The following is a 12,316-nucleotide window of genomic DNA, read 5'->3' on the forward strand; positions in this document are numbered from 1 at the left end:
GGTCAAGAGAAACTATTTGAGTTGGCAACCCAGGGTTCCATTCACGGGTGACATGGGGATGACACCCACCTCCTAGGACACCACCACATCTACAGGGGCGCCAGCACGGGGCATATTCAAACGGCAGATTGTCACAAGGTGCAAAGAATGACCAGGAGGTCTGAGCTCCCTGCACGTTTTCACTGGCTCCCACGGCCTCTGTGGGCACCAAGGCCAGACACTGTGTCCATGCTCCCAGCCCGGCCACTTGACCCAATCCCTTCCTATGCAGCATCTGCCCCAGCCACTGGCGGGACAGCCTGGCTGGATCTGAAGGGGCCCTGAGTCACAGCCCCAAGATCAGTGCGGGACTTGGTGTGTCAGTGAAGCTCTCCCAGCCTGTGCCCCCTTAGGAAAACAAAGCCACCAACAACTGCCACCCCACTCGAAAACACTGGAAATCCTCAAGAGTGCCCGGGCCTGGGGGAGGATGGACACTGCACGATAATCTCATGAGACGGAGTTGTCAGCCCTCTTAGCGGTGCCAGGACTTCTAATGACATCGCCAACTGCTCCTGTTCGATTCTTAGGCCGAGAGCCCATGAAGCTCCCTGAATGGCTCTCTTGTGAAAGGTGGTAAGCGGGTGAGTGAGTGTGAGTCGGGGCGCAGCAGTCCTCTCCTCAGAGAGAGCGGCCGAGGATTTTAACTCCCTTCCCCCTTATCTCTGCATTCTAAATTTCTACAACAAACAATTATTATGTTTTCAGTAAGATGGAGACAGCAGTGATTATTGAAAAAATTAATGGCATGATTAAGCCCCATTTGATGTCCCCAACACCCATTTAACAACTGGGGTCACTGGATTTAGTTATTCCTTCCTTGGCCAATGAGAGACAGTACAGCAGCTCTTTCCAGGGCTTATAATCCTGATTTTTCTTAATAACAACACAGTCTGCAAGTCTGGCCCCTTTAATCATTCTTATTCTGGAAGCAAGTCCCATCTGCACTGCTGCGCCCCTGGATTACCAGCTCCTTCCCAAAAGCAAATACGTCATTAGAAGTCAGGGCATCAGACTCTCCCAGCAACTGAGGAGTCCAGACACGCCAGCCTCCTGCGACCTGCCCTGGGCACCATCTTTCTCTTGTCTGGGGTCTGTGCCCTCCCACAGATGTCTGCCATGCTTCAGTCTCAGAAACACAGCTGGGATTCTGCTCTAAAAGTGGTGTAGTCTCCCTACAGAAACCCACACACCCACGCCTGACGTCCTGGCAAAGCCAAGGTGCTCGTCTGCGGTGGGGCCAGAGGCAGACGCGCCTGCAGGCTGAGGGCACAAAGTGAGGACACAGCACAGGCCTGAGAGGGATGGTGTAAGTTTGGGGTTTCTTCCTAAGACAGAGTGAGAGTCGTGACTCAGGACACCTTGCCCGGAGCTAAGGGGAGGTGTCATGAGAGCAGCGGCGCTCAGAGGAGGTGCCCACAGAGGCCCTGGGCGAGAGCCGCTGGATGTGCCCTCACCCGGATGAGTCTCCACGTGTCCCCATGGACAGAGATCCAACAAAGCCCGGCCAACTGCAGCCCCAGGGAGGGACCCAACTGAGGGGTAAGCCCACCATGGGCAGGAAGCCAGGCTAAGGCCAGATTGTCTTGGCTACACGCAGCAGCCACGTCCCCGGGAGTCCCCTTCAGCCATCTGCTACCTTCTCCCCACACATCGTCGTCCAGTCAGCAGCATGTAGGGCACCCAGGCCGGCTCCCGCGACACCCAGCAGCACCACACCCTCCAGCGCCTCCTGTACAAGCGCTCCCTTCCACTGCCTATCTGCCCAGCCCACCTCCCGCCGGAGGGTCCCACCGTACGGACTGTACGTCCCCGAAGGCCCTCCCCCCAGCTCTGTGTCAATGTGCACTATTAATTAACACTGATTAATGGTCATTGAGAACATGCATCGTTTCTACATGTTAACATACATGAATAGGTCACCATAGTGTGTTATGGGATAAAGCTCTTAGCCCACAGGCACTGCTCACCAACTTTCCCCAGGACCAAGCACAGGATGAAAATCACTGAATGTGTCCCTCAGGAAAACCCCACAGATGACGCCACTCCCTAGGAATCCCCCCAAGGAAAGGGCAAGTGAAACCAAGAACCAAGGAGAAAGATGTGAAGCCTGGGCTGGAGCCCCAACACCCCGTGCCCGGCTGGGGACAAGGCGCGGGAGACACAGGACCCTGTGATGTGCCCCTGGCTCATCCTGTGCCACCTCGATCCCTTTCGGGACAAGACCTGAGTCCTGCACACTGGGCACAGCCACCACTCAGCCCTTTCTTTCCTGTGGAAACCAGAGCCAGCACCACCGGTCCCCTCATTCCGAATGAGAACCCTCAACTGTACTTTAATGGGCCACCGCCTCACTTTCAAATGCACTGATCCCATTTCCTGGAGCTCTGTGGACCACACACACACGTCCACGCGGGAGGCGCTGCCAGGCCTCCAATGGGAGTCTCTGACGTCACCACCATTGGCCAAGGTCATGTCAATGTGAAGCAAGACTGTCCTTAGGGGTCACAGGTGTTTTCACAGCCACTGCCTTGGTTTAAGGGTCCGAGGAAGTGAGGGCCTCGCCCAAGGATGGCTCAGATTTGGAGAGTGTGACACCAGGAGCATTTAGGTCACGTGTTCTTCCTCACCCTGCCTTCCTCACCCCTCGGGGAGAGGAGGTTGACAGTGTCCCACACTCCTGGGTGGCCATGCAGGGCATCTTATACTGTCCTTGGGCACTGAGGGCCTGGGCTCATGGAGAGGGCTGGGGCGTGTCCACTCACACGTCGGTGATGACACCTGGGGCTGGCATTGAGGGGACAAGAACCATGGGTTTCTGCTCCCACTTGAGGGACTGGAAGAGGCTGAGTGACCGCTGCCTGTGCTCTGGGCCTCGGGAGGTGTCCGCCTCAGCTGTGCACATTCCGTGCACCGCACAGCACCCTGGGTGTTTGGGCCGTGACTGCCGCCAGCCTGGACTGCTGTCGGTACTGTGCTTTCCCTAGAGACAGCTCACTTTCATTTTGAAAATTATATTTACTCAAAAGGGAAATGACCACACTGCCATGGTGGAAACCAGTCCTAGACTTGGAAGGAACACAACTGGAAGACACACGTGCTGGGTTCTGGGGTCGCAGCTGCCGTCTGCCCAGTGGAGAGGTGCGGGCGGGGTGATGCTGGGTTAGCACCTAGAGCAGGGGTGTCCAAACTGCGGCCCATGGGCCAACTGCGGCCCACATTCCATTGTTAATTGGCCCGCAGAAAATTCCAAAAACTTATTTAGTTTACTTAAATAAATCAGGTGAGGCAATACGTACTTCACCTTGAGTGAGTGGCCCGGCTGTTTGTGTATTTTACCGCATATGGCCCTTGGTGAAAAACATTGAAAAATGTTTGGACACCCTGCACTAGAGGCTGGGAGGAGAGCTGGGGAGGGCTCAGCTATTTGCGGCCCCCTGCCGCGCCCTCACAGTCATGCTCTGGGATGGTCTATGGCCCCTGCAGCACTGGGCCTCCATGTCTGTCAGGCGAACTGGGCATTTTCAGCTCTCCTTCTCCATGCCCGAGCCAGGTCCCGAAGACCGGGATCCGAGGCGGAAGGGGGAGCTGGGGCCTTTCTGGCCGGAACTGCCTTCCTGAGGAGCCCTCCTCTGACTAGAGCCAGCGGCCCCCAGGAACCCAGGGCAGCGGCCGAGCGCAGCCCCTGCGGCAGCCTTTGCTCCTGGGGGCCAGCCAGTCGTGGATCCCAGCCAGGCCAATCCGTGCCCAGGACTCCTGCCCTCCTGGGTTGTTCTCTGCTGTGCAGGCCCCGACCGGCTTTGTCCCTGCCCTGTGCACTGCCGGCCGGACGTAGCCCATCCTCAGGCCAGTGTGGCTCCTTCTGTCCAAGTACGGACTCGGTCACTCAACCGTTTATTCTTTGCGTCCATAACTGTGCCTGATGGTGACGTAATTGTCATCCCTGAGCAGACGTGCTGCATGCCTGATTTCCTGCTGAACAGAGGAGGTGACGGCTCAAGCCTTTTCAGGGGGAAAGTGTTCCAAGTGGCAGGAGCCACTGTGAGCACTCTGCTGGCTTCACGCGCGGCTCTAAGCTGGGCACTTAGCAGAATCGTCCTGAGAGAGACCTGTGGGGACCTTGCAGGCATCACGCTCCATTACGTTTCCAGCTCCGTTCAATAATGAGACAAGCAAGTCAAAGGTAGAAGTGGCCAGCCGTGGTCAGCCGGCTGAGGAGGCAGAGAGGTGCCAGCGCAGCGTCCCTCTCGGAGGCCTCAGTTTCCCTATTTGTAGAATGGCCGTCAGAAGGTGGGTTGGATTTCCAGCTCTTTAAATTTTGAATCTTTCTTACGCTACCACCATGGGTCACTGTGACTTCCATGTCTTTCTTTTTTTTCTACTTCGTGCTCTAAAGGATGGTGGTGAAACCTGAATCCTGAGGCAACCTCTGGGCTCCCCTGAAGGGGCTGCCGTCCAGGCTTCCCCAGGGTCCGCCAGGTCACAGCAATGCCAGGGGCAGTGGCAGGGGCCCAGCCAACAGCAGCATACAGCTCCTATCTATGGACCCCAGTCTCCAAACCTGCCCAGCTGGACCTGCTAAGCCAAGGGCCATAGCCAGGGACTGTCTCTCACAGCTGGGTTTTCAACCAAACGTCCAGCTGGATGTGGGGGCAGCGACCTGCCAGAAAGTGTGCGCTCAGTGGAGGGCACCAGGGGACTGCTGCTTGGCCCTGGGCCAGCTCCTCTCCTGCCCCCTGCAGACCTTGGCCTGGACACCTGAGCAGCGTGTGGGCAGCACTCTGCTCACAGGTGAGGGGCCTTCCCACAACTGTGACCTTACTTGGGTGCATTTAGGCCCGAGGCAGCAGGGAGACGGGGCCAAGTGTGGGCTGCAGCCCTTCTCCAGGAGCCAGCCTGGCTGCACCGGCCACCCCCGGCACAGAGGCTCTGCCCTCACAGGGCTGCTTGCAGCTCTTTGTCTATTTACCCAGGAATCCTCTCAACACCCCCTGAAGGACGTCTCTGGGGTTCATGTCCATCCTCAAAATCTCCGGGGGGCAGAAGCATTCAGGAATTTCGAAAACTTCAGATGACAAAAGGCTCTGGTGCCTGTATAGGGAACATACGTCACGTGTCACCCTGAACAGCCTGGGGCACGGCCCTGTAATTAAACTCACTCCAGTATCCTCAGGATGTGTGTACATTTACTCCAAGGGAGAAAAACGACGGTGCATGAAGAGCCTCACTGATTTAGGGTTTGTCCCATGTACGTTCAGGTTGAGTCAGGTTTGCTGTCAAATGAGTTACATTTGGATTTCAGAGACTATAGAGTCCAGGTTATAACCATCCGTGTGTTCCCGTGAGCAGCCCGAAGCCAGAGGGGTTAATGCATTTGCCCAAAGTCACTTTGCCTTGTGACTGGTGGGACCAGGCTCTCACCAGGCCTGCTGTTCTGCTAGGGGGGTGGGGGTGGGGGCAGCACCTGGACCCATCAGTCAACCTTCTAGCACTTTTGGACACCTGCAGAATGATGGTGAATGACCAGTCTGGCTCTGACGGACCCTCCGCCCCAAGGAACAGACTGGGTTAGGGGTGAGTGAGGTCAGATCAGACAACCCATAGGAGACACATGGGCACCCGAGGTCACACCAAGAGAAGGCTGGGGTGGCTGGATCCCAAGCCACCGGCTTTGTCCACCACACAGCGACGCCAAGCAGCTTAGGCACCACTGCCCAGGACCCTTGAAACAAAGGGAGTGAAGTGCCCCAAGGCCAGGCCCCTGCAGAGGATGCCAGGAACGGCAAAACGCCTGGGAGCCTGGGAGGCCCATCCTCCCTGCAGCTGCTCCCTGAGCTCCTGAGCTCTGCCCTCTGCATAGAGCAATGTCCTGAGAACTGCCTGGTCCGCTTCTGGATCCTTGCAGCCCTCCCTCTACCCTAGACCCTGCATTTGCACTCAAGGGAGTGGCCGTGGAAGCCCACCCTGCAAAGCACAACAACATTTCCCAAGCGTGCTCACATCCACCATCTTATTAGAGTCAGATGCAACGTTCTCCAGCATGAGCCCACTAGACAGATGGGAAAACTGAGGCAGAGAGCAGTGCACACGGGCAGCAGCAGGCTCTTTAACAGAAATGCTGCACTTCCCTAAAACCCTTCTAGTTTTAAACTGCTGTTCTCGTGTTTTTTTTCCCGGATAGCCCCGCCCTCCCGTGGAAGGCGCTGTGATGAAAGCCTACAGTTCACTTAAGAACAGTCTGTGCCTCCCCTTACAGAGGGCCCTCCTCGTTCCTCCTTCCAGAGGTCCTCTCTTCTCTAAACGCTCCTAGACTTTATATGTGTGGTACCTACACCTGGTCAGTGTGCGTCTTTCCTGTCCCCTTGGACTCAGGTCAGGAGGCAGCAGAGTCCAGAGGCTGGACTCACTCCCAAGTGCCCACCACCCAGAAAAAGGGTGTCATGCCGGAGGTGCCAGGAAAGCCCGCTGAGCAGACTCAGTGCACCGGATGTTTCTCTAGCAGCCTCAGCTGTTCGCAGGAATGACAGGGACACCAGCTGGGGCTGTCTACCAGACAATTCTGTCATTCACATGGCTGCTTCCCAGCACAGCCTGAAGCCCTGGGCTGAGGGACAGGATGGAGGCTGAGCTTCCCGTGGGGGGTGGGGGGAGCACTGGGCTTGGGGAGGTGCTCACATCCCTTCTGGACAGCAAGCAAGTAGGGGAGACCACCAGCTTGCTTTGGCCAGTCCCCTTCCCCGAGGGTAGACAGTCACGTGCTCGGAGAAGCTGCAAGTCCATCTTTCCATGCTAGCTGAGTGCCCAGCACACAGCTGAAGCCGGGCAGAGAGAGCCAAAAACCTCCGGAGAACTCTGCAAAGTCCCTGCCAGTGTCATAGGTCACATGTATGTCCCCTCTGTGAGCACCTGGACAGTACCCAGGTGAGCTTTCAGCATCAGGGCTGCTTACCAGATACCAAGAAGAAAGTGGCTGGAACTGCCTGCTCTGAGACATAGCGTGGGGACCTGCACTCATGTGTCCCCCACACCTGCCACCACTGTCCTTCCACCCCCGCCGGCCAAGTGCCCTTGCAAAGCCCCTGGGGACTGTTCCCACCCCAGGGCCTCAGCCCATTCCCCTTGCCTCTCCAAGCGACCAGTGACTGACAGGGACCTTCACGAACTCTTGCCCACAGGCCCGAGTGCTGACATGTTCCCCTGAAACTAGTGCCTGGAGCCCTTTCTTGTCCGATGCAGCGGGTCCCAAAGGACCCCCAAAGGCACTGCCTCGGGATGCCAGCTGCATGGCCTCCACCCTGATCACCCTCCTCCATACGATCTCACAAGAGCCCCTGGCTGAGCCTGGATGCTGGTCCAGCACAAGAAGACTCAATGCTCCACTGTGTCTCCCGTCACACCGAGGGGGGGGGCCACGGCCCTCAGGGCTGTTCCTTCCTTACCCATGTGGGGGGCATCTGTGACCTAGGAAGTGCTGTGCCCCTGCTCAGGTGGGAAGGCAGCATGCAATAGGAGGGGCTGTGTGGCATGGCCATGCCCTCACTCATCTGGGGACAGCAGAAGGCGGCCCTTGGGGGTTCCTGCCCTCAAAGCCTTCAGGTGCCTCAGTGTGGACAGCGGGGGGCGTAGATCTCCCAGGCAGTGATGCTTGGCAAGGCGAACGCTTCTGGGCTTGCCAGGCCCAGCAGGCCGACCCCACAGAAAGGCACAGCGAGGGCACCTACCGACACTGGTTATCTTCTGCGCGCCGAGGTCACACAGCAGCGCTTCGACCGCTGGGCTGCGCCTGGAGTACAGCTCGTACCGGTTAATGCCCAAGTGGAACTTGAGCCAGTTGGGATAGGCGTCCACGGCCGCCTCCCCGGTGGGTAAAAACGCTTCGTCCTCAGGACCTCCGGGTGGCCTGTGGAAGTGAGAATGACCCAGAGTCAGCAGAGAGCAGAGCGCCAGGTTGCAGGCTGCGGGCGCCAAGGTGTTAACTGTGGATCCAAATGAACGCAGACTTATTCAGTGGTGTCCGGCTCCAGCAGGATGCTGCACAGTCCACACTTTTCCTGGGGTTGTGTTCCACCAACTAATAACATACCTGGAGGCCATAATGCTTACTTACCCCCAAGCCGCCCAGACAGCTATAACTAAAGCAGGACCAAACCCAGGACGTCAGCACCAGGCCCCACCGTGTCTGTCCTGGGGCCACCAAAACAGCCTGACAAGCATGATGTCAGCTTGGGGTGCAAGAGGCTGTCGGCCCTTCCCAGGGGCAGAAGAAAGAACTCATCTTTGACCACAGACTGTGTGCAAGTCACAGACACGCCCAGTCTCTCAGAAACTCTCCCTGGGAACTGCTTTGGTTCTAACCACCTGGGGTAGGAATGATGCAAGAGGCTAAATTTAATTTTAATGAGATCAGTCTTGGGTGGGGAGAGAGGAAGGAGGCAGGCACTCACTTCAGCCAAGGCCCAAAGAGAGGGCCTGCCATCCACCAGGCTGCCCTTCTAGCTTGAGTCAGGGGCCAGCCTTGGGAGAGCAGACCTGTTTGCTGCTGCACTGGAGGGAAAAGTGGATTTGTCTTAGCGCTAATTCACCTGCAAGTGAGGCCTTTCGGCCCCAACTCCTGTCCCCCAGTGGACACGACAGCTGGCTCCATCACTGGCCACTGGCTGTCCTACGATGAGCCACAGGTGCAGGCCACTGCTCCAATTCTCAAGTTTCTGAGCATTTCCTCGAACCTGGCCAGCAGACAAAGCCCATAGTCCACCAAACCAACCCCTTGGTGTGTTCAGACAGAAAACACTGGGCCTGATCAAATTTCACAGGAGAAAGGATTTTCTAAAATGTTTTGGAAACCTGGCCTTTCCCCTGGTGGCTTGGGTAACCTTTTGCAGGCAGTTATTTATTCTGGCCCTGCTGCTAGTTAATATTTCACTACTCTAGGTTGCAGCATCTGTTTATTTTGATCTTGGTGGCTGAGGAGGACCTTGGGGGAAGGGTTTAAATCAGTACAGTTTCAAGAGATGCTCCAGGGGGATGTGTCTCCCCATAGATGAGGCCGGCACCCCCTTGCAGCTGGCACTGTTCCAAGGCTGGCTGCAGTCCACACACTGGCTGGGAGAGCACCGTCCTTAGGCTCTCAGGGCCCCTCTGCTAATACTGTTCTCAGTGACTGGATCACTGGGCCGGTCCAGACCTTCTGACGTGTCCACCAGGGTAATGCCGCCACGTGTCTGACCGCTTGGCAGCCAGCAGCTCCCCAGGCCAAGGGTAGGGGCCCTGCCACCTCCTTCATTCATTGCCTGATGTCACCCAAGCCAGTGGCCAGGGCCATGCAGGCCAGCTCTGCTTTCCTGTACCTGCGGCACTGACCCTCCCCCGCTCTGCCTTCATGCCGGTGGCAGCCGGTAACAGCTCCCAAGCCCGCAGCCCTTCTCAAGGGGGCAGTCAATCATCTGGAGACAAAGAGCCGCGGCCCTTCCCAGGGGCCCTGGGCCTCTTACACAATGCCTTGGATGTGGAAGGGACACACTGGTCCGCTTTGATCCTCAGAGGGCGCGTGGCTGCCCTAGGGGTCGGGCCTGCCAGGCACCCACCGGAGGGGACCCCACTCCACTCACCAGTTGGGGCTCTCCGCCGCTTTGGGGTTGAATCTGATGTCGCTGTTCACATTGAAGAGGACGTCGTCTTCCGTCAGCGGAGGCACCGCGACCTGGTACAGTGGGTGTTCGAACAGCCTGGCCAAGAGGGAGCTGTCTCCGCTGGTGCCTGGGGGCGGCACCGACCGACGGGGGCCGGGGTCTCGGAGCAGCGGCCGGTGCGCTGGGTCACGAGGTCTCGGGGCGCCAGGATCCGGGCCCCGCAACGCACCCTCGGCCGGCTCGGCTGCAGGCGGCAGCTTCTCCAGCGAGTGGGACGTGAGGTTGGAGGAAGGGTCGGAGCTGAAGTCCTGCAAGATGCGAAGCGTGTGTTTGTTGGGCCAGCCCGAGTCTCCCGCGGCGGCGGAAGCGGGGGCCGGAGGCTCCCCGGGGCGGCCCGGCGCCTTGGCCCAGCCTGGGGCCACCGCCTCGGCCGCGGGCTGCGCGCAGGAGCAGCCAGGCTCCCCCGAGGGGCGAGCCGCGCGCCGTCCCAGCTTCGGCAGCAGGTCCAGCATGATGTGCAGCGCGCAGGCCGCCAGGAACACCGCCAGGATGAGCGCACGAAACCTGCGCAGCGGGATCATCCTCGCGGCCGACGCCTCCGGAGCGTGCTCCGCGCGTGCCCCTCTAGTGTCGGCTGGGCACGAACGCGGTGCTGCGGCTCGGGTCAAGGTCCATCTGGCGTCGGACGGCTACCAGCTCCGGGGCTGTCCCCGGGCCCGCACCACGTGTAAGGCGCCCACCGCCAAAGCGCCCGCTTGCCGAGCCATCTCGGGGCCGTTCCTTCTCGTCTCTCCCGAGCGGCCGCGTCCTCAGCGCCCGGGCCCAGCGGCCCTTATCCGCGGAGCTGGGGCCGCAGCCGGATGAGGGCCTGCTCACGCAGTGGCCGGCTCTGGTCTCTGGGGCCCGGGCCGCGCTCATCAGGCGCACAGGGGCCCAACGTTGCGGCCCATTCCGGCCAGGGCGCGGCGGGCTGGGGATGGTGGTGATGACCGCACGTTGCAATCCGATCCGCGGCTCCGTGGGCCGCGCTAGGCGCCGGGCTGGCCCGGCGGAGAAGGGGCGGCTCCTTGGGGCAGGGCTCGGCTCTCTCAGGCTGCGGCCCGGAGGCGGGGACCTGGAGGAGAACGAGGGCGCAGGGCCGCGGGGTCTGAGCCCAGGGCGAGCGCGGGGGGGTGGGGGTGGGGGGCACACGGAGCGGCAGGCGAGATCCCTGGCAGGTGCAGCAGCGTCCCCAGAGCGCAGGGTCCGCACGGCCGAGCCTCTCGGTGCCCTGCGCCCCGGGTGGGCAGATATCCGAGCACGGCGGAGCCGCCCCCCGCGTCAGCGCCCGCAGATTGGCGGAGCCGCAGCCCCGCGAGTCACTGCCGGGCCCCAGCCGACTCCGCTCCCTTTCTCTTTTCTCCTCCCCTCGGCCGCGCCCCGCGATGCCTCTGCAGCTCCGGGCCCGCTAAGGAGAGGGCGCCTTCTTCCGTGGTTTGCCGAGAGAAAACGGAGACACCCGAGAGAGGAAGGTTGGAGGGCGCGGGGTCCCGCATGCCCAGCTCGTGCAGCAGGAGATGAGCGCCGCGCCGCTGCGGGCACTGTGGATGGGCCCTCCCGCCAGGCCGCTGCGCCCAGGACTTCTGCCTGCCAGCCTGGGGCCGGCTGCCACCAGCTGCAGCCTCTCGGCTCCTCCCGAGGGCCAGAACCCAGGCCAAGTCCCTCCCCAGAGCCGCTGGGCGTCTGCACCGCCAGACGGCGACCTTGTGCCCCAAGCCCCCGGCTTGGGCTTGGGCGGGCCCCCAGGCGCCCTGGCCGAAGAACGGGGGTGGGGGTGGGGACGCCGTCATAGAGAATGAGAAGAGTGCTGTATGTGACCCAAATCCGGAGGGGACGTTAGGACAGCGCGAGGCTCCTGCACCCAGCTGGAGCCCCACTCACTTCACCCGGAGGGGGCCACTCCGGTGCCTTAACTCTGGCGGTGCTAGCATCCGGAGCAAGGATTCGCTGGGCACTGAGAGGAGAGGTCCTGTGTGTTTGGGAGGCGGCACCTCCTCACTGTGCGGGGCAGAGTGTGTGTGTCTGTGTGATTTGCCTCCCAGATGCACAGGATGGCCCACCCACACCCAGGGGCACCTACAATGGGGCCTCTTCTGGGCACACACAGCTTCTGGGACCCCAAGGCCCCAATAGGGAATATGAGTATGAATGTCAGGCCGAAGTCGTAGTTAGGGAGGTGAGTGAACCAGGCCAGGGAAGACGTCACAGACTCATCCAGCTCCAAGCACACAGACTCTCCTCCCCCACCCAGAAATGAGAAGAATCTCCCCAACGACAGCCTCTCCAGCAGGACAGAGAGGAGGGCAGCCTCTGCTGGGCCCAGGGTGGGGGCGTCCTTCTGTCACTGTGCCATGGGGGCGGCTCCCCGCCCTCTGCAGACCTCAGCTCTCTCTCCCGTGCATTCAGGGTGCATGGTCCCTGTGACTCACCATTGAGTCTGGTGCCTGGCCCAGTGCCTCACACTGAGCAGGACCCCACTACATACCTGCAAAGTAAAGGGGTGCCCGACCACCTGGCCAGTGTCTCTGCGGCCTTTGGAAACAAGTGTGAGGACTGGTCTCAGCCTTCCTGGAGACATAGCCATAGATCCGGGGCGGCAAGAAGAGGAA

General features: G+C 60.0%; 1 protein-coding gene across 2 annotated transcripts in view; it reads right to left on the bottom strand.

Moving 5' to 3' along the window:
• Positions 1 to 10,249, bottom strand: part of FAM20C (FAM20C golgi associated secretory pathway kinase) — a 34,906-nt gene extending 24,657 nt beyond the window's left edge. For both annotated transcript variants that reach the window (XM_019747478.2, XM_019747477.2), the window contains exons 1-2: positions 9,648 to 10,249; positions 7,761 to 7,939 (exon numbers count right to left, since the gene is read on the bottom strand). In XM_019747478.2, coding sequence (XP_019603037.2) covers positions 7,761 to 7,939; positions 9,648 to 10,249 — 781 coding nt within the window. The remainder of the gene's footprint in view (positions 1 to 7,760; positions 7,940 to 9,647) is intronic.
• Between the last annotated feature and the right edge of the window lie 2,067 nt (positions 10,250 to 12,316).

This window comes from Rhinolophus sinicus, linkage group LG10 (assembly GCF_036562045.2).
Source record: "Rhinolophus sinicus isolate RSC01 linkage group LG10, ASM3656204v1, whole genome shotgun sequence".
In the NCBI taxonomy this organism is placed as follows: domain Eukaryota; kingdom Metazoa; phylum Chordata; class Mammalia; order Chiroptera; family Rhinolophidae; genus Rhinolophus; species Rhinolophus sinicus.